This window comes from Equus caballus, chromosome 6 (genome assembly GCF_041296265.1).
Source record: "Equus caballus isolate H_3958 breed thoroughbred chromosome 6, TB-T2T, whole genome shotgun sequence".
Classification (NCBI taxonomy): Eukaryota; Metazoa; Chordata; class Mammalia; order Perissodactyla; family Equidae; genus Equus; species Equus caballus.
Window position 1 is genome coordinate 85,418,167 of NC_091689.1, and position 23,066 is coordinate 85,441,232.

The window sequence follows — 23,066 nt, forward strand, 5'->3', positions numbered from 1 at the left end:
TTTTCTCCTGTAATCTCTCCTAAATGTTTTAGAGTTTTGCATTTTGACTTTGAGTCTATACTTTACTTAGAGTTAATTTTTATATAAGATGTGAGGGATTAATTGAGGTTTATTTCTTTGAATATGGACACAATTCTTTCATAAGTATTCATTAGAGAGGTAAGTTTTTCGACTAAATTGTCTATATACCCTTGTCAAAGATCACTTACATATATCTGTATTTATTTTGGGATGTGTATTCTCTTTGATTGATGTGTATTTATCTCCTCACCAATACTATGTTCTTTTGATTACTGTAGTTTTACAGCAGATTTTGAAATTTGTAATGTGAGTCCTCACATTTTGTTCTTTTTCAAAATTATTTATGTCTAATCTATTTCTATTACCTTTCCACATAAAACCTAGAATCAAGCTGTAAATATCTATAAAATTGTTAGGAATTTGGTATTGCAATGTATGTATAGGTCAAACTGCAGATAATTTTCATCTTAAAAATATTGTCTTCTAACTCAGAAAAACAATGTATCTCTTCATTTTGGTTCAGGTCTTCTCTAACTACTTTTATCAAGGTTTTATATTTTCAGCCTCCCAATCCCATAGGATTTTGGTAAATTTACACAGAACTATTTCCTCTTTCTTTTTTTTCAGTAAATGATATTGTGTACTTTATTTTGAGTTCTAACTATTTATTGCTACTATAAAAAAATACACTTATTTTTGCAAGTTGACTTTGTATCCTGCAAACTAGCTAAACTAATTTATTAAATTTACAGCAACTTTTTTAAGATTCTGCCTTCCAACAGTGTTCTTTCACAAGATTTCACCTAATAAAGGAGCTCATGGAATTTGAGATATGAAAATAAGAAGCCAACATAGTTTGGCAGTGACTATCACCAGCAGGAAGGAGTCAGCAGTCAGCCAACATGAGATTTGCCAGCGACTTCCGTACATCCTGAGAATTACCAGCTTCACTGCTGAAGATACCCAGGATCACTGATAGATATTTTCTCTTACTCAAGTATTTTATGCAATTCTATTATTTCCTTTTTGATTTTTGTTTCCCTGGTTCTTCCATTGGTTATGTACTCTCTAATTCCCTGTGTTAACTCCCTTAATTTCTGAAAAGTCATGAGTATTTTTTATTTTCTCCACATAATCCCATTTGATACAGAGATCAGTAAGAAGATGTGAGAAACATTTGAAAGCAGAACCAACAGGATTTGATGAAAACTTTGATTAAGAATAGGCAAAGAAGCGATAAAAGATGAATTCCAGATTTCTGTTTGGCAAATTAAGTAAGCTAAAATTCATCAAGCAAGATAATGAATACGGAGAAGTTTCAGTAGGAGGGCAAGGATGATATTTCCAGTTTTCCAGTCTTGATTTTGATAAGGAGTCAAATATCTACACAGGAGTATAAATGGGATAATTGCAGTTGCAGTCTCAGACATGCTGTGTGAAAGGATGACTTGTCAGGGGAATAGTCATATCTGGGCTTATGACTAGTTTAATTACTTTTTAGGTGTTTTAAATAGGATGCTGTTCTCACTTCAAATATATCATTATTTGAAGTTACTTATTGAGTTAAGAGTCAAAACAGAACATGGTCTGCTATCTACTACCCAAACGACATCTTCATGGTGAAAATAAGAAAGATATGTAGGCCTTCGGCACTTGAAAGAAGTGGCTTATTCATAGATCTAGAGTCATTATCACAGAATATAACATGAAAATCTGAGACATATTTAAAAAGGAGTTGTACAAAATAAGAGTACAGAAGTATAATCAACATTTAGTTACAGAAGACAAATATCTCATGGGTAAACTGGGCTAGAAAGCCCTACATAAGGGAAGAGAGAAGAAATAAATGTGTTCTTTAAAATCAAGGCAAGGAGCGGTTAGATAAACTTGCGCAAATCATTTAGGGATGCTTAGCTTATATCACAGCTAAAACAAGGTGCACAAATCAAATAGATGTCAGAGTCTAGCAGTATTGATTTAGCACAATATAGTGAAGAAACACGTGAGGTCTGGAGCAGGTAGACTTGACAAGTGGTTTTAGGGGAAGGGACGCTTCTTCATATATCTGTTTGTCTAGTTAAAAAGAAACAACAGTAACAAGAAAAAACAATGATATTCATTTTCTCTACCAATCTGCTATCAAATATACTCTACCTCATTAGTATACTGATGCTTGGAATGTGGCTCCCTACACATGAAAATTTCAGCCACTGAAACATTTTGTTTTAAGTTATTAATTCACGTTGTCTTATACGTTTGACTATCATTTGACTCTGATCGGTAAGAATTCAAATCTGATAAAATAGGACACTTGCACAAGGCAAAGGGCCAATTCTCTGCTATCATAAATTTATGAAGTCTATGCTACCTTTTAAAGAACATCCCCAGGTGGCCGTTAGCTTGGGAAGTGCCCTGTTTTCCATACAAGCAAATTAGTCAAATGGAGTTGGCTGAAATAAATTTGAATGGTTCATCTATACCCAAGAACTATCTTTCCCTCGTGTCAAGCAAGATTATCTGTCACCCCACCTTACTTCTCAATTGATAATATGACCCAGACTATGTGAATAAAAATAATTATTATAACAATAACAATAATAATTGCTAACATTATTGAGTACTTACTGGATTACTGGCAATGTTTTAGATATTTTAACTTATATGTAATCATAACAACAAATCTATGATTAAGTAAAATTATTGTACCTCCTTCACACGTGAAAAATCTGAATCCTGGAGAAATTTAAAATTTCCTCAAAATCTCATGCTTGCGAATGACAGAGCCAGAGGACAAATCTAGACAGCTTAACTCCAGCACACATACAGTTAAACACACTATGAGTATAGAACATATAATCGATGCTCTTGTATTAAAAAGATGGCTCAATAATTGACACCTATGGAAAGATGTATCCATCAACATCTTCCGACTGATACTTTTATTGAACTTGGTGACAAAAAGTTTACTACTTTTTATCATGAACTGAAAGAATGAACTGAAGTCTACAAGGAACTGTACTATTTATCACAAGACAGAAGACAAGCTTCTATGGAAGAAGGAAACAAAATTGAGCCAAATAAAGTTGTATGTTAAAAACAGAGAGAGGGAAGTATGTGAGAGAAATTATGAGCAATATGTAGTCATGGTATAAATCTATCTTTCCAGCTCCTGAGCTAAGAAGAGTATTTACAAGATCTTACAAGACTTTCTAAAATTTTCACTCTAGTAAATCTTTTTTTACATAGCATGATTTTATGTTTAATGTTTATTTGGCAACTAATATAATCTCACATCATACAATGGTCAAATCTTATCAGTGTTAGACTGAGACATGGATAATAGAGAAAACCGTACTATTAGCCAGTATTCATATGGATAAAGAGTCCTTATTCACAAATAAGGTAAAATAAGTTGCCCAGAGAGAAGAGTATTATTCGCAATCCAAATGTTGCTAGCTCCCTGTAGAAATATTTTATAGAGATGTGCTTATATGTTATTGCCTTTTAAGTAATACGTATAATTATAAAAGTTCTACATTCATGAAATTGTTCTTTAAGTCAGTTCATCGTATTAATTATTTTTCTTTATTAATTATTTTTCTTACTTAAGTACTCACAATAAATTGCTCTAAAAACTGAAAAAAGCCAGCATAAAGTTTTGATGTGTTGATTTGCTGTCACAATTACAAATATGTAATATATTTCTAAAATTTTTATGTAGAATATAAGTAAACTGTTAAATTTCATGCTCAATACAAAAATTAACATACTCTTTTTTCACGTTTAACTTTTATTTTACTGTTTATTTTATACCAGTTATTTCTGTATCCATATGGCTGAGTTCCTCTGTGTTTCATTTCAAAGACAGCATTAAAAACAGGGTATGTGTATATATACGCAGACACACATATACATATATATACATATGTTTGTACATAAATACGCACATGCATTTGAATCTAGACATACATGAGTTAATAACTAAATAAACCTTATTCTGCTCAAATATTTTAGGCATTGATTAATATCATCACCATATGTATAATTTGAAGTGCATATGTTTATATGTGAAGTAACTTCAGTGCTGACTTTCAGTTGTATTGTATAAAAATGCATTACATTTGATCATTACATTACATAATGATTTTGTGCTGAAGTTCATATAAGAAAGATTTGCAATGTAAGAACATTAAAGCCAAAATAGCATGAAGAATTGTATTTCTGAGAGGAAATAAAATCAAGAAGACAGAAGATATTTACAAAAAGGAATTATTCATTGGTTCTCTGGTTAAAATTGCGTATGTTTCATCTATACATTCTAGTCAGATCATTGTTTTTGCGAAGAGTATCTTTCTCACAGCATCCTTAAATGCTTGTTTCACCTGCTGGTTCCTTAAGGTGTAAATAAATGGATTCAGCATAGGAGCGACAGAGGTGTTGAGCATAGCTACCCCCTTTGTCAAAGCAACCCCTTCCTTTGCTGATGTTTTCACATACATGAAGATGCAGCTCCCATAAGAGATAGAGACAACGATCACATGGGAAGAACAGGTCGAGAAGGCTTTTTTTCTTTGTTGAGCTGAGGGGATTCTCAGAATTGTTCTGAGGATATAAGAGTAGGAGAGAATTACTAACGTCAAAGTGGACATGAGAGTAAGCACAGCTAAAACAAAGCTCATGAGCTCTAGAGTACTTGTGTCTGTGCAGGAGATTTGCAGTAAAGGGGCAGAATCACAGGTGAAGTGGTCAATGACATTGGAGTCACAGAAATCCAGCTGCAGGCCCATGGTCAATGGCGGAAAGATTACTAAGAAGCCAGCCAGCCAAGAGCTGACTACAAGCTGGTAGCAGATCTTGTTACTCATGATGGTTGTATAATGCAGAGGTTTGCAGATGGCCACGTATCGATCATAGGACATAGAGGCCAGAAGAAAAAACTCTGTTGAACCCAGGAGGATAAAGAAAAATAGCTGAGCTGCACAAGCATTATAGGAAATAGATTTGTCTCCCGTTAGGATACTGATCAAAAATCTAGGATTACAGACAGAAGTAAACGAAATTTCTAAGAAGGAGAAATTCCTGAGGAAAAAATACATGGGGGTCTTCAGGTGGGAATCCAGAAGAGTAAGAATGATGATACTGAGATTTCCAGTGACGCTCAGTACATAAGTGAGAAATAAAAAGAGGAAAATCGCAGCCTGTAGTTCTGGATTATCCGTCAGGCCCAGGAGGATGAAATCTGTCACTGATGTTGTATTTTTCATTTCTAGTGGTTGATTTTTAACACATCTTACTGGTGAATCAAGACAGACAGTAATAAACCAGTTAGAAAAGCATAAATGTCTGCACCTGTTTTTTCAAATAATAGTTATGTTTTCAGAAGAAGGATCTGGGTCTTTAGAAAAAAAAATCCTTCTACAGATACATTCCCCAACTTTATTATACATCTTACTGGTGTACCTTTGGTGTTTAATATCAGTCTTATTCTCTGGATAATGTCCTCTGATTACTTACTGCATGTTTACTTTGCCTCCGTTGCTTAACAATTGTTACATGGGAAATCTATTAACGGATCATAAACTTTTCTCGTGTTTTGTTGTTAAATACTAAAGAAACAGAGTCAAAATACAGAGATGATGATTTTCTTGTGTTGTCTTTTGAGGCATAAAATTCCTACTGATGATGGAAATCAGTGATCAAACCAAGCCTAACCGATGTTTTCTAGTGAAAATTCTAAATGTTCTTCTTGGAAATAGTGAATACTACCAATATTAGTTTGTTTATTGACCTTTTGTTTATATAAAAAATATCAGAAAGTCATTCTAATGTTGCATTACCAACTTTTATTTATATTAAACAATGGTTTATATAAATAGTATCCATATTTTTTCAATCCACTATGCATTCTATTTCCTAATGGCGATGGAGCCTCTGAACCCCTATCTTCATTCTTGATTTTTTTTTTATAAAAGGTGCCTTTCCATGAAAATCCAATTAACTTACCAATTTTAACTTTACTGTTTCAAAATTCCTAATTAAATACGTTTTAAAAATCTAGTTAATCATTAAGCATGAAACAATATGTTCAAAAGATCTGTTAACGAAATATAGGAGTATTCATATATAGAATTTAGATATGAAACATACAAATACTTGACATATATTATTTAGAACTATCTTGGACACCCACACCAGGAATGTGCATCAGGTCTAACTAAAGTTAATTATGCCATGTTCCACATTATTCAGTTAATTGATAGAAATCATCATTTAAAATATTTTTAAATTTCAGTTTATTGATTTTACTATTAATTGAATATATGGAGATAGGAAGAGAAACTCACCAGAGCGCAGAATCAATGCTGTACAGTGAATAGAAGTTGAAATATCAGATAAAAATCAGCTGAGAATAGTTACATATTGTCAAAAGATTGAGGTTTAGTGTTAAATATTGAATGCAAATTAGTGTGCTCAATTATCTTAAATCAGACGACAAGCAGTAGGCTAATGCTTCCTGGAGAAATAACTGTTTTACCTCTCTTCCCACAAAGCTGTATATTGCATCACAAAAACCTTCATGTTTCGGGGCGGGCCCAGCGGCACAGCAGTTAAGTTTACACATTCTGCTTCAGTGCTCTGGGGTTCACTGTCTCAGATCCCAGGTGCAGACCTACGCACCGCTTGTCAAGCCAGGCTGGATAGGCATCCCACATATAAAGCAGAGGAAGATGGACATGGATGGTCCCTCAGGGCCAGTCTTCCTCAGCAAAAAGAGGAAAATTGGCAGCAGATGTTAGCTCAGGGCTAATCTTCCTCAAAAAACAATAATCTTGACGTTTCTCCACAAAATAGCTAATGGAACAATTTCCTCAGGTTTTCCAAAATCTGAAATCCTGAAATATTCCGCCTGCAATCTTAACACCAAATCTTCAGATGAAAGTTACAGAAGAAAAACATTCTACAATTATTTTTGATAGACTATTCTGATAGAGGATCATTTCTATTTATTTTCCTCAGGAAAAAAGTAAACCAAGCACCTTTAAGTATTCTGCTACAGAAATTTTTTTTTGCTTCTGAAATACTCTTTGAGAAAAATTTTTAATGACTTTGGGAAACTACTAATAGGGCACTGATGAATCATGCACAAGATCAACTTTGGGGAGTATATTTTAATTGGCTTGTTGTGGGATCTGTGTCCCAGGAGAGGTTTGAGGCAATTATCCAGCAGGATAGTGGTCAGGTATTTGGGGAGGGGGAAAGCTTAGCAAAAATAAACCAACATTTTCTGATGTACATTTTTCTATGATCCATGTATCATTCTTAACACTGTGGGGAATCAGTTTAAAACAGGAAGGGCCAGGGGCCAGCCCCATAGCCAAGTGGTTAAGTTAGCGAGCTCCACTTCTGTGGCCCGGGCTTTCGCAGGTTTGGATCCTGGGCGTGGACATGGCACTGTTCATCAGCCCATAGTGAGGCGGTGTCCCACACAGCACAACTAGAAGGACCTGCACCTAGAATGTACAACTATGTACTTGGGGGCTTTGGGGAGAAGAAGAGGCAAAATAAAAGAGAAGACTGCCAACAGATGTCAGGTCAGGTGCCAATCCTTAAAAAGAAAAACACATGAAAGGCCAATCAGGCAGAGGACTATTAAGGAAAAAGTACCTGGGTCCACGGTCTATGAAACAATTCCTCATTGAGTTATATAAGTTCTTTATAAATTTTGGAAATTAACCCATTCTGGGATATATGATTTGCAAATATTTTCTCTCAGTTGGTGAGTTGTCTTTCCATTTTGTTGACGGTTTCCTTTGCCATGCAGAAGATTTTGCACTGATATAGTGCCATTTGTTCTTTTTTGTTTTTATTTGTTTCCCTTGCCTGAGGAGACGCAGTATTCAAAAAGACACTGCTGAGACTAATGTCAAAGAGTGCACTGACTATGTTTTTTTCTAGGAGCTTCATGGTTTCGGGTCTTACATTCAAGTCTTTAATCCATTTTGAGTTGACTTTTGTGTATGGTGTAAGATAATGGTCTACTTTCATTCTTTTGCATGTGACTGTCGAGTTTTCTCAGCATCATTTGTTGAAGAGACTTTCCTTTCTCCATTGACGTTCCTGGCTCTTTTCTCAAAGATTACCTGTCCATAGATGTGTGATTTTATTTCTGAGCTCTCACTTCTGTTCCACTGAGCTGTGTGTTTTCTGCTATTCCATGCTGTATTGATTACTATAGCTTTGCAGTGTATTGTGTTGCTGTCAACTTATTTCTTTAGGTCTGTTAATAATTGCTGTATATACTTTGGGGCTCCTGTGTTAGGTGCACATATATTAATAAGTGTTATGTCTTCTTGGTGGAATGTCTCTTTTATCTTTGTATAATGCCTATCTTTGCCTCTGGTTATCTTTTTTGTCTTGAAGTCTGTTGTTTCTGATATAGTGTGACTACAACTGCTTTCTTTTGCTTGCCATTTGCTTGGAGTGTCATCTTCCATGTCTGTCTTTAGAGCTGAGATGTGTCTCCAAGGGCACCATGTTGTTGAGTTTTGTTTTTTAATCCATTGCAGCCACCCTGTGTCAATCCATTTACAATTAGAGTGATTATTGATATATGAGTGGTTAATACTACCATTTTGTCTTTTGTTTTCTCGTTGTTCTATATTTCCCTTGTGCTTTTTTTTCTCTTTATATTTATGTCCACCATTTCAGATTGGTGATATTTTATGATGTTTTTCTCAGTTTTCTGTTTATTTAGGATTTGTGACTCTGCTCTTATTTTTTGTTTTGTGGTTTCCGTGAGGTTTGTAAAAGATCTCATAGATGAAATTGTCCTTTTTCTGCTGAGAGCATCTTATCTCCATTAGTCTATGAAGTTTCTATCCTTTTCCTCTTCCCCTTCCATGTTTTTGTTGTCACAAACTATCCTTTTTTGTGTTGTGAATTTGTGACCAAATTGAAGCAGAGATAGTTATTCGTGATGATTTCTTTCCCTGTATCCTTCGTGTTATAATCGTTTACTGACCTATTCTGATATAGAATTGTAATTTTCTGATTCTATTTATCACTTTTCTCACAGCTTTGTAAACCTTTGCCTTTTTGGTTCAGGTAAGAGGGCTTCTTTCAATATGTCTTGTAAGGCAGTTCTAGTGGCAATGAACTCTTTCTGCTTTTGTTTTCTTGGAAAAGCTTTTATTTCTCCTTCATATCTGAAGGATAACTTTGCGGATAGAGTATTCTTTGCTGACAGTTTTTGTTTTTCAATATTTTGAACATATTCCACTCTCTCCTAGCCTGTAGAGTTCTTGCTGAGAAATCTGCTGAAAGCCTGATGAAGATTCCTTTGTAAGTTATTTTCTTTTCTCTGGCTGGCCTTAATATTCTGACTTTGTCATTGACTTTTGACAGTTTTAATATTATATGCCTTCAAGAAGGCCTTTTTCAGTTGAGATAATTAGGAGTTCTATTAACTTCATTTACTCTTTATTTTTTTCCTTTGAGAAAGATTAGCCCTGAGCTAACATCTGCTGCCAATCCTCCTCTTTTTGCTGAGGAAGACTGGCCCTGAGCTAACATCCATGCCCATCTTCCTCCACTTTATATGTGGGAAGCCTGACACAGCACAGCTTACCAAGTGGTGCCATGTCGGCACTGGGGATCCAAACTGGTGAACCCCAGGCCGCTGAAGCAGAATGTGCACACTTAACTGCTGCGCCACTGGGCCAGCCCAAACTTCATTTACTCTTATGTCCAGTTCCTTCCCTAGGTTTGGGAAATTCTCAGGTATTATTTCTTGGAACAAGCTTTCTGCTCCACCCTCCTTTTCTCCCTCTGGAATATCTATAATCCTTATGTTGCATTTCCTAATTGAGTTAGATATTTCTCAGAGAGTTTCTGAATTTCTTTTTAGTCTTAGTTCTCTTTCCTCCCCCTTCTGAAACATTTCTATATTTCTATCCTCCAGACTACTAATTCTCTCCTGCATAATATCAGCTCTGTTATTTAGGAAGTCCAGATTTTTCTTGATCTCACCCACTGTGTTTTTCATCTTCAACATTTCTCAGTGGTTTTTCTTTTTAGCTTTAATCTCTTTTGTGAAGAATTCCCTCTGTTCATTAATTTTCTTCCTGATTTCATTGAAATGTCTTTCTGTATTTTCTTGTATCTCATTGAGTCTTTTTATGATTGCTACTTTGCATTCTCTGTCCTTTAGATTGTAAATTCCTGTGCTTTCAAGATTGATTTCTGGGTGTTTGTCACTTGCTTTCTCGTCTGGTGTGTTAATATATTTCTTCATACTGTTTGATGGTGTGGATTTGCGCCTCTGCACAGTGATAGTATGTGGTCACAGCTTCCACCTGCCACCACTGGGTGGGAGTCAAGTTGTGCATTCTGAGCCTGCCATGATCCATAGCTCACTCACTCACAGCTGTAGCTTTTCTATTGCATGCATGGGTGCTCTGGCCTACCAGCTGAGCTGGAGATTATAGGTGGAGAATGGGCACTTTCTTTCACATGTGCAATCCCTGGGGCATACTCACTTTGCCCTCACCCTCTGCTCTCTTGGGGTGCTGGCTTGATAAAGGCACCCCTGCAATAACTTAGCCACCTCTGTGTGGGGATTTCCCACAGGCTGTGAGGGAGCTTGGAGAGCAAAGATGTTCCCATGGACTGCTACCCCTCACCCTTGTGCTCTCAGAGCTGTGTGCAGCCCCACATCCCGGATGACTGACATAGAGGGAGAGGAGATCCCCTTACCTCCTTCCACTTCCTCTCATGGGTTCAGCACCTCCACCTTCAGACTTACGGCTGTGTGGGTCTCTCAGATGTATTTTGTGTTGTGTGCATGTCATCCATTTGTATATGAATGTCCTTTTCATTTTATCTTTGTGGGGAGAATCTAAGGAAAGAGCTCACTTTACCATGATGCTGACCACCCTAGTCAACAAATTTTTTGCAAATGTTTTTGCATACATGAAGAGGTAACTCCCATAAGAAATGGAAAAATACAATCATATGGGGAAGAAAAGTGGAAAAGGCCACTTTCCACTCTTTGCTCAGAAGAGCGGATCTTCAGAAATGTTCTAAGAATTAGTGTGGAAGAGAGAACCACCAAGACCAGAGTTACAGTGAGTGTGAATACAGCTAAGAAAAATGCCAAAAGCTCTAGCAACTGTGTCTGTGCAGGCAATCAGCAGCATGAAAGAGTCACCAGTGAAATGGTTGATAATGTTGGAATCACATAAATCCAGTTGGAAGCCCATAATCACTGGTGAAAAGATAATGAGGAAACCAGCCAGCCAAGAGCTGATTACAAGCTGAATTCAGACTTTGTTACTCATGATGGTTGTATAAGGGAGAGATTTTCAGAGAACCTCATACTGATCATAAGGCATTACAGCCAGGAAAAAATTTCTGTGGAACCCAGAAGGATTAAAAAAATACTTGTGTCATGCAAGCATTACAGGAAATGGTTACATCTCTTGTAGCAATGCTGATCAGAAACCTAGGGATACAGACTGTTGTGAATTAAATTTCTAAGAAAGAGAAATTCCTGAGGAAGAAATACATGGGAGTCTTCAAATAAACATTAGATAGTGTTTTAACATGACAATGGTCCTGTTTCCAATTACACTCAAAAAGTAGGTGAACAACATAAAGAAGAATATCACAGCTTGTAACTGCGTAATCTGTAAGTCATAAAAGGAGGAATTCTCTGATGTCTTGTTTGGCATGACTAAACTCAGAATTCTGTACACCTCCAGGGAAAAATAAGAGTAGAAGTCAACTCCTGATACGAATGCAAACAAATTTGTAGTGCTCTTATTCTGTAAAAGAACAATAAAACAGGCATTAACAAGAAGTGACAAAATGGTTACCTACAAGAATTGCAAATTTGTCTCAGAATGTCTTTAGTAAGGAAATGTTACCCTGTGTTTTATTACTTTAAAAAACAGATTTTAATCCTGGCTTTGATAATTTCCTAATATATATTTTTGGTTACTTACTTAAAAGACTGTAAGTTGTTTTTTACAGTCATAAAAAGAGGCAATAATGATAAATGCTTAGCTTATTTCATTGTGGAAGTAATTCATTTGGGAGGATTAAACAAGGTATTGAAATATATAGTATTTTTGAAAATTTAATTCCCATAAAATTCTACATGCTAATGTCGCCATGGGAAAAGGTATTTTTGAGTCAGAATGAAATATTTTTCTAAAAAACTCTTTGTTTCTATTCACAGTAAAAAGTTAAACAGAAAATACTATATTTTCAGGCAATTCATTCCCTTTTGCATTTAGGCAAAATTGACCTTATTAGCTCCTCTTTGACTAAAGTTGCCACAAACATAATGCCAGCCCTTATAAATAAACAAGATCATAGTGTAAAACTACTAATTCAATCATTTAACTATAGTCAATCATATAAACAATGAAAAAAGTAAGATTATTCCCTGTAAGATGAAATATATTATTTCAGAAAATTTTTACTTGACAGTCTTTATCAAGCTTTGCTTTCAAAAACAATAATCTAACTTTCATGTTTATTAAACTGTAGTTTTTGAGGGTGTGATAGGAAAGGAAATATAGCCAAAGGAAGATAATAACACAGCAATAACAATCATGTAACAAAATAAAATGTCTTATTAGTATCTATTATTATTCTTATCATTATCATCATTATTATTAATGTTAAAGCAAAGATCTAAACAGCCTTCACCCTGTGCTCAAAAATGTTTTCTGTAGGTCCTATTAAGAGTCTCTTTTTTTTTTGGCGAGGAAGATTGGTCCTGAGCTGACAACTGTGCCAATCTTCCTCTATTTTGCCTGTGGGATCTTGCCAGAGCATGGCTTGATGAAGTGTGTAAGTCCATACCTGGGATCTGAATCTGTGAATGCTGGGCCACCAAAGCAGAGTACATGAACTTAATGACTACACCAGTGGGCCAGCCAAAGATACTCATTTTCCAGATGATGAAATTGAGGTCTAGAGGTTATGTAACTTGCACAAGGTCACATAAGCAGTATATATAGATAGATAGGCATCCATGTCTGTCTTCTATTGCACCATTCCTGGTTCTTAACACAGATTCTAATTCAATTTTAATTAATGAATTAAAGAACAAATTAATGATTGAATGTATATGCAACTCATATTAGAATTGGCCTCAACATCCAGAGATTTCCTTAGCTCTATGGGTTAGCTCTGTACTCATAGATCAATTATTCTGAACTAGTCAATCCTGACGGACAAAGATTCCAATAATCGTGTGTGTCAACATAACGGGAATTTTAGGTAATGAGAATCTTAGAATCTCAGTGACATAAATGCTTAATATTGTTAAATATATTTACTCGTGTAGTTCAGCATGGAGTGCTGCTACCATTAGTAGAAAGAGGGGAACCAGTTTGATGATAATTGAGTGAACTATGAGGGTAATCTGATTTAATAACAGAATCAAAGTGTGAGATGTTAGGTATGTGCAGATGACAATGGCATGGGATAATGCATCCTGTGGCTAGTATGATTATACTTAGTTAAACAAGGGAGGTCTTACTAAAAAAAAGCTACTTGACTCCTTCCTGAGACAAGTGTGATACATTCATTAGCTCAGTAGTGAAAAATTTAGCAAGTTATAGGTGGAGAAAATAATGCAAGAATTAACAAAATGCCCTTACGAGGCATTTCAAAGAGAGTAATTGTTAGAGTTCAATGATTCAGAAAGATAAATTAACAATGTGAATAGAAAGGAAACATACTTACTTTTATGATAGTCCTTGATGGATCCGATTCAGAGTTTAAACCTAGATATTTTTCTGATTATCTGTAATAAGGGAAACATAATGTTTCAGATAAAAAAAGTGTTTTTCTTAACACATTTTATAAAACTACTTAACTTTTGTATATTAATTATTTACAACTTTGGGGCCGGCCTGGTGGTGCAGTGGTTAAGTTCACACATTCCGCTTTGGCGGCCTGGGTTTCGCACCCGGGATCTGAACACTTTTTAATTGGGTTCCCTTGGGAGCCATTAGGTATTGGAGGAATGTAGAATTCTACCTGTAATATTATGCTTTACATGAAGCAAAGAGGAAGACTGATGAAAAAATTATTTCTTCCTTGATTATTTTTCAGACTATTCTTCCAATTATTATTTTAAAAGAAGAGACATTCACCTTGACTCTCATAAATTTCAATGAGAAAACATGCATGATGAGGTTGGAATTTAATTCAGACCTAGAAGATATCCCAACCTAGGTGATTCTACAGTACAAACGTGGATGAAATATTTTATTGAGTACAGCTGAAGTGAGGCTCTCTTTGGCAAAGGCCACGCATTTTTAGTTGAGTACTTTAGCAAAGTATTAGAGATTTCTTAAAATAAATACTTGCGTACTTGGGTTTAGAAAGAATAGATTAAATGTGTGACCCAAGATTGGGTATTTTGTAGTTTAATTTTTACTAAGTCACTAGCGCAATGTAGTCTTCAATTAATGGTGTCATAGAAATGCCGGACCATGTGGCTTATGCTCTATTGTGATAATCAAAGCTAAAACAATTCCTGTTACTTTGCATAAATAGCAAGCATTTGTAGGGCTTGAAGTAATGACTGGTAATCAGTGGTCTCCAATTATCAGGCAGTGGTAAAGACAATATAAAGCCTGATAGCATGAGTCTGTCTATAGAAGTTATCTCATTCTTATACCAATATCAGCCAGGAAATCCCTGACCTTTGGACAGTAGACACACACGGTGTTATCCAACTGAATTTGATTTTTTTTGCTTTCTTTCTCTCGCTTGGTTTTCTTTCTTTTTTCTTTTATTGAGTCACATTAAAGAAAAGGAACTGAATCTCTGAAAAAAGTTCACCTGGAAAGAGTACTTGTGCTCGTTGTTTTAGACTCATAGTTCATGAATGATTCATAAAAGAAAAAGAAGAAAACAGAGAAAAAGCTCTTTGACGCTAGTCTTGGTAATGATTTTTTGATAGTGATACCAAAAACACGAGAATAAAAACAAAAATCAACAAGTGGGACTACATCAAACTAAAAAGCTTCTGCACAGCAGAAGAAACAACAAACAAAATGAAAAGTCAACCTACAGAGTGGGAGAAAATATTTTCAAACTGTATGTCTGATAAGGAGTTAATATCCAAAATATATAAAGATAGCAAAAAAATAATCTAAGTAAAAAATGGGCATAGGAATTGAATAGATGTTTTTCCAGACAATGCCTTCAAATGGCCATCATGCTCAGCAACACTAATCACCAGGGAAATCCAAGTCAAAACCACAATGATATATCATCTCATACCTGTTAGAATTGCTACTACCAGAAATATTAGAAATACAAATTATTGACAAGGATATACAGAAAAGGGAACCCTTGTGTACTGTTGATTGGAACACACATTGCCATAGCTACTATGGAAAACAGTGTGAAGGTTCTTCAGATAATTAAAAATAGAACTATCATATGATCCAGCAATTTCACTTCTAGATATTTATCTGGAGGAAACGAAAATACTAACTTGAAAAGATATCTGCACCCCCATGTTCATTGCAGCATTGTTTACAATGGCCAAGAAATAGTAACAATTTAAGTGTCCATTGAAAAATGAATGGATAAAGAAAACGTGGTATGTATATATATATATATATACAATGAAATATTATCCAGCCATAAAAACAGAAGGAAACCCTGCCTTTTATGACAACATGGATGGACTCTGAGGGCATTATGCTAAGTGAAACAAATCAGACAAAGAAAGGCAAATAAATATGATCTCAACTGTATGTGGAATCTAAAAAAAAAAAGATGAAACAATAAAACCCCCATACCCATAGATACAGAGAACAGATTGGTGTGAATGAAGGTGGAGATAATGGGTGAAGAGAGTCAAAAGCCACAAAGTTTCAGTTATAAGATAAATAAGTCCTGAGGAGCTAATGTACAGCATGGTGAATATAGTCAATAATACTGTATTATATGTTTGAAAGGTGCTAAGACAGTAAATCTTCAAAAGTTCTCATCAGAAGAAAAAAATGTATGTTGTACATTGTGTCAATGTCAGTTATATATCAATAAAAAGTTATAAATTTAAAAATTAAAAAAAATGCTTATTTTCAGACCAGGCTGAAAATCAAGAAACCAAGATCAAATCAATTTACTTCGTATCTAGTCAGATTCATAGCTATTAACCAGAGACAATCAATTTTATTAATGAGATGTTGGAGTTGAACAACTCATTAGATGTAGGAACTTGGTTTCAACTTATTTTTTTCAGTTCTCACATACCTCCAAAAGTCTTTTTCTTGAATATGAGGATAGAGTTTTGGGACCTACTGTGAAAGAGATAAAGGAAGGATAAAGGCAGTATTATGGCCTTGGTAATAAAGGAAAACTAAGACATAAATTGTTTCTCATTTCTAAGATAATCTCTAGAGAGTCATGGAGTAGTCAAAGAACATGGCAGTCAGAAGGTAAAACCCTGTTACTTCCAAGAAGATGCAAAAAAATAGCTGAGCCCAACAGCTATCGTAGGAAACAGTTCTGCCCCACACAACGGGGACAAGGAATCTGGAAAGCAGACAGACGTGAATCATATTTCTAAGAATGAGAAATTCCAAAGGAAGAAATACATTGGATTCTGCAGATAGGCATCTGAAAGGGTGAGAGTGATAATGATCAGGTTCCTAGTCACACTTAGCATGTAGGTAACAAGTAGAAACATAAAAAGTACCGCCTGCTACTGTGGTCATATGTCATTCCAAGAATAAACTCTGTTACTTCCATTCAATTTCTCATTACTTTTTTCTTTATTATTATTGTCTGGCCACATGCCCAATTGGGTAAGCCTTGCGGGACAGATTGCAGAGAGACCAAAAAAAGACCAAGAGATGATGAACGAGACATATAGGTTTATTGGGACTTATTCAAGGGGAATGTCTAGTGGCAGCTAGCTGGACAGAAGTATGCACCGCTATCACAGGTGGGAAGGGAGTTGTTTGTATAGGCAAGGGCCACCAAAGCTATGTGTTTGCTAAGAGGGCATCTCCACGGTATGGCCAGCATTCCCGGCAACAGCAGATCACGTGAAGGGCTCTGTGTTCCTTTAAGATATGATGTTCTCTGAGTGAGATAAGGTAAGATCTGAGCTGCCCAGGCCATGGATCATCACAAACCCCAGCAGCTGGGCATCCTGCCCAGAAGAGGGCAAGGAGGATACCTGGTTGCAATGGGCTTGTGGGCTCTTGACAGCAAGAAAGGCCCAGGCCCTACATTGTATTCTTTATTTTAGCTGCAAAATATGTGAAGAAATAACAAAGCTAAGACATAAGTAAATAATCTTACACCACACACACACTTTAAAAAAAATCATCTTTGCCTTTTTCCTTCAGAGAAAAACAATTTTGTAGTAATAATTGTAACTCTATCACCTTATATGTGAATTCACTATTCCTATATTTCTTTCATTGTATTCTCATATATTTCAATATAAATCTCTTTTGAAGACTCAATCTATTCCCTGAAAATGAGAAGTAAAGATTAAAACTTCTGAGATTAAAAGCTCTTTTAATAAATTCTGAGAGCTCACTCATCAGCATATTTTTATTTGATTTTCTATTTTACTTTCCTTTCTTTTTTTATTTTGAATAATCATTTATTTTTCCTCTGCTGTTCATATTTTTACAATCAATGAAATTAACTCAGGTGTTCCTCTGGTGGAGTAATCTGTCTCTGATAATGGTGTGCAGATATGTTTAATGTCTGGGAGGGATTTCCACTCTAATCCTAATGTTTTTGATGCAAGTTATTAGATTTTTAGTTAATAATCTACTGCCATGGGCTCATTAGATTGTAAATTTACTCTTCTTGGATATATGATTTTATTTGCCTACTACCTGTCATGAATCTACTCTCCATTATGTAAAGTAGTACTTTTACTTAAGTCCTAACTGCATTTACGAAAATTGCAAATGTTCCCGGTATTCTTATTTCCAGACCGATGTGGCATTTCTCCACAATATTGAGTGTCCTTTTCTTGAGGGGTGGTGAATGAGAATTGTTCAACACTCAAGATATGTTTTGGATGACACAGTGATTTTTTTTCCTTCGGTTTTTGCTTCCTATATCACCCTTGATGTTATTCAAGTTTTGTTTACTTGTTCGTTCAGGTTTAGTTATCTACCATAAAAGCCTAGATGTGCTGTAACTTAATATCATTTTTTTAAATACTCCAATGTCCAGACAGCTTTTAATGTTGTACCTAATTAAGATTATTTGTATAAAGCGTAAATATTTACTATTAAACAGAAAGTTATATTTCTCAAAAAACAATGAAAGTATGCATTTATTTTTATGGTAAACCTGATTTGATAAATCAAAATGTCAGTTCTAGTTGCTCTTTTAATTTGTTTAAATTTAAAGCTTCAGAATTTTTCAAAAGCCTCTGCACACTGTTCTGCCTCTTTCTCTTTCTATTTGTAACCAAATATCCAATACATGGGCAGTAAAGAAAAATCCCAAGAGCGTCTCTACAATGCTCACAAGGGGACATATCTACCCATTTCTGTGCATCCAACCAAATTTCTCTAAGGATCTGAGGTCCTTGGATACCCCATCTGTTTCCACTCAACGAAGTATTATCCTGAGTGTATTGATACTTCTGACTATAACTGTGTGTTTGCGTGTTTTATTATTACTTGTAATTTATGTTAGGAAAATTTATAATATGTCTGTGTATTTTTTCTGATAACTGGTTGTTAAACACTTCCCAGCACACTGTCTCTCTGCCCATATGCACTGAAGGGTCTGGACTTTCCTGAGCACCACATTGCTGGAGTCAGATCAGCATCAATAGAGGCAAAGCAAGTATTTAGACTTACATAGAATCTCCAAAGAAACAACTGGAAAAAGGAAAAGACTTGTAAATCAAAGAGAAAAAGAAAAACGTAATTCTGGGATAGCTGGAAAATTCATCTACGATGTCTAAGAAGAAAGTCCAGTATACTTCCCAATTCTACCTGAAGTTACTATCAAATTTAGCAAAATATTTTTTACAACCAGATGTACTAAACGTTTTTCCTGAGATCCAAAATGTAAATATCATATGGATGTTTTAGACATTCATACTTTCAGATAGAATTTGTTAATTTTCATCTGTTTTTGATTATGTGTAACTCTGCTTCTACAAATACTTGTTAGAAGAACTCATTTTTCAGTGGTGGGAAAAGAGAACCCAAACCCTGAGAATTCAAATGAATATTAAAGAAAAATGTTCTTATGGTAAATTAAATGATCTCATGTGTTCATGCGTCCCTTGTGGAGGAAGATAGGAAAGAAGCAAACGGATGAATACTAAGCAAAGTTTAATTCTTCCATGTGGAGAGCTGTAATTTAGAACTTCTCATAGGAAAGGTTTATGTCAAAGTCTGGACAGTGGAAACATGCTTAAATCACACTCTCCAATGTCTACAGAAATTCTGAAAGACATATATTTTTAAAAAGAATGAAACCATACAAACATTGTAAAACATTTTTGCGTATCATCAATGTACCAGAAATTTTAAGAAATACCTGGGAGATAGACAGCTTATGGTTTTAAATGCCAAAAAAAAAAAAAAAAAAAAAAATCAAAGAGAGGAGATTGGATCTTAGGAAACCTAAAGCAACCCAGATTTTTTCTAAGGGAGCTGAGCTCAGATGACCTCTAGACTCACCATCAGCAAATTCAAAGGAAGTAGTGGCTATGGAGCAATCATCAGTGTAGCTCATTAAAGATGCTCCATGGTGAATGAACTGATGTCTTACAGAAATACCAATACCATACTCCTAGCACCTTGGGAATTTGGTGCAAAATATTATTAAACAATATGTTGTAATATTAAAAGATGGAATTCACAATGAAGATATGACACCTCTGCCTCAAATAGCATAGATCAATATTTATAATGTAAAAACCAAAGGAGATACAAGGACAAACAGAAGCACAGTAGAGGTAGGAGACTTCATCTCCCAGAAGACTTTCTTTTAATACTCTGTGCTTATGCACCGGGAGAAATAATTTTTTAGGATGGCTTGATGGTAATTTTTATTTACTTTTGATTAGTGTCCAAGGGAAAGTTCTTCAATGATTGTGAAAACTTAATCCTGGCATTCCTGTTAAAGGTTATTCTCACTTATGTGATGTCAAATCACTCATGCTCAGAAATTTTTTAGGAATGTAAATTTAAAAAAAATAGTTGAACTAAGTGAGGTCAAAATGAAATAAATCTATAATTAAACCTGAAGGAAAAGGAAGTTGAACGCAGTAGTGGGTGGAGAAATATAACAATATTAATATTGTGTTAGACATACGATTTCATTGAAAGTTCAGGCCATGAATTTCTTTATGATTACAATTTGTTTGAGAAGCATTTTTTTACCAAGTTCTTAAAGGACTGCTTTACCGGCTGGTTCCTTAGGGAGTAAATTAAAAGATTTAGCATTGGGCAACAGAGGTGTTGAGCACGGCTATCCCCTTGGTCAAAGCCATTCCTTCTTTTGCTGAAGTTTTGACATACATGAAAATGCAACTTCCATAAGAAATGGAGACAACAATTACATGTGAGGAACAAGTGGAAAAGGCCTTTTTCGTTTGCTAGGCAGAGGGGATTCTCAGAACCGTTTTAAGGATGAATACATAGGAAAGAATCACTAATGTTAAGGTTACCATGAGTGTTAATATTGCCATGAAAAATCCCATGAGCTCTAGGAACGCTGTGTCTGTGCAGGAGATCAGTAGCATAGGAGAGATGTCACAGCTGAAGTGGTCGATGATGTTAGAGTCACAAAATTCCAGTTGAAGTTCCCTGATCACAGGTGGAAAGACAGTGAGAAATCCAGCCAGCCAAGAACTAATTACAAGCTGGTTGCAGACTCTGCTATTCATTATTGTCGTGTAGTGCAATGGCTTACAGATGGCCATGTACCGATCATAGGACATAGCAGTCAAAAGGAAAAATTCTGTTGAACCAAGGAATATGAAGAAAAACACCTGGGCCATGCAAGAGTTATAGGAAATGGTCATATCGCCTGTTACAATGCTGACCAGGAATCAGGAATACTAACAGTTGTGAATGAGATTTCAAGGAAAGAGAAATTCCTAAGGAAAAAATACATGGGAGTCTTGAGATGTGAATCTATCAGAGTAAGGGTGATAATTGTCAGGTTTCCGGTTATACTTAGTATATATGTGAAAAATAGAAATAGAAAAATCAAAACATTTAGCTCCAGGTCATATGTCAATCCCAGAAGAATGAACTCTTTCACAAATGTTTGATTTTTCATTTCTTACTGCTGACTTCTTTGAGGTCTGCAAATGCAAACAAGAAATGATGACTTAGTGAGTACAGGATTACATTTTTTAATGACTTCTGCTGATTTAAGAAAAATATAATGAAATAGGCCAGTAAGTTAGCCACCAAGTTACTGAATTCTAAAAATATATGTGAGCCAGGACAAAGAAACTTATATCTAGTATCCACCATGTAGATCACTAGCCGTTTACTATTGAGGGAGTCACTTGTTAGAACTAATAAACGCATCTCTATAGGAAAAATATATTTATCAAATGCATTTTATTTTCTTTTAAAAATGTGATCATATGTGTATGAAAATTAGGTAGAACATTATAAAATGTAAAATATTATTTTATTTTTATTAGAATATTTTACCACTGACGACATGTTCTCATGATTTTCTGGAAATGAAACATTTTGCAGTTTGCTTTTTTTAGGGAGTTATTTTCCACAATCTTTCCAAGATGTTTAATGTCATTTCTGTCTATGTGGAGGATCAATAACTTAACAAAAGAATCAGGGCCATCAAAACTAATATTTATATACTCCTAAACAAACTCAGAATTTACAGTTTTTCCTTTCTGAATTAAATAGTAATCTATTACTATTTGGAAGAGATTCTAACAGGCAAAGTTAAGTGATCTAAGTTATAAATTGATTAGAAAATGGAAAAAGTAGATGAGATGAGAAATGAAAAATATACTGACAGTGATACAATCCCATGTGGTAGCCACTTGCCTGCTGAATCCCAGAAGCTCTGCTGCCTGACTTTAACTGAGAGCCCGTGCCTGATGCTTCACTTTTGGAGCATTTCATGGACTTCACAACTTGTTTCTGCCTTTGATTTTCTTAGCAATAACATACTTATATCATGTGCAGGTTGAATTTGGAAGGATGATTCTGGTTGCAAAGAGTGAGATGGAACATATTGAATAATAGGTCGTGTAGAAAATTCATTCCTTAAATCGAGAAGGGCCTGATGGAAAGGTGACACAGGCCCAGGTGCTGGTGGAAGGTGCTACATTCAGACTGCAAGCAGAGTATTCAAGAGGTCCCGCAACTTGTGATCCATGAGAGTCAGTGATATGGTGGCAAAAGCTCTGTGGGCAGTCCCCAGTGATCAACTCATGTTAAGTCTGAAATTCTGAGACTCAAGTAGTGTTGCAAAATTGTTCGCTGGTAACCATGTCTCTGATACTAACTTGCTATTTAGGAGAAATGCTAGAGGCATGGAAATGGGGTAGGGCAGTAGCAAAATGGACTCTTGTCCTGGGTTTTTAACTGGTGACACAGCAGAACCAGAGACTACGCTTTCCTAGAATGTGGGTAAGACTCTCAAAAACTAAACAGATACAAGAAAGGGGAAAAGAAAAGAAAGGTGAGATCAGGGCACTAATTACAGTGAAACAGGCAAATAGAAGTGATAAACTTGCATATTTTGCTGGTTAATGAAGTGAAGCTCTTATTTTGTAAGGAAAGGACTTAAAACATGAGTGTGAATCAAGAAATAGTAGCTATGGAAAAGAGGTGAGCTCCATGCCTGTGAGTAAAAGTTTGTAGAAACAAAATCCTGAAATGCAAGGAACTATCCCAACTTGCAAAACCAAGGCCAGACATTGAGCATCTCTGGTTTTCCAAAATTTCCATAAAAATACCAAGGTCTTAAGCTTAGATGCCAGGAGAACCTAGTAATAGAATCTTACT

The 23,066-nt window shown here is 35.3% G+C and overlaps 1 protein-coding gene and 2 pseudogenes across 4 annotated transcripts in view; all 3 read right to left on the minus strand.

Annotated features, from left to right (window-relative positions):
* Positions 1-3,805: 3,805 nt before the first annotated feature.
* OR6C76 (olfactory receptor family 6 subfamily C member 76) overlaps positions 3,806-23,066 on the minus strand; it is a 38,717-nt gene continuing 19,456 nt past the window's right edge. For all 4 annotated transcript variants that reach the window (XM_070270280.1, XM_070270279.1, XM_070270281.1 and 1 more), the window contains 2 exons: positions 13,783-13,843; positions 3,806-11,846 (listed from right to left, as the gene is read on the minus strand). In XM_070270280.1, the coding sequence (XP_070126381.1) occupies positions 4,344-5,285 (942 nt within the window). In that variant the 5' untranslated portion in view covers positions 5,286-11,846; positions 13,783-13,843 and the 3' untranslated portion in view covers positions 3,806-4,343. The remainder of the gene's footprint in view (positions 11,847-13,782; positions 13,844-23,066) is intronic.
* Positions 10,932-11,675, minus strand: OR6C358P (olfactory receptor family 6 subfamily C member 358, pseudogene; annotated as a pseudogene).
* On the minus strand, positions 20,418-21,351 carry OR6C339P (olfactory receptor family 6 subfamily C member 339, pseudogene; annotated as a pseudogene).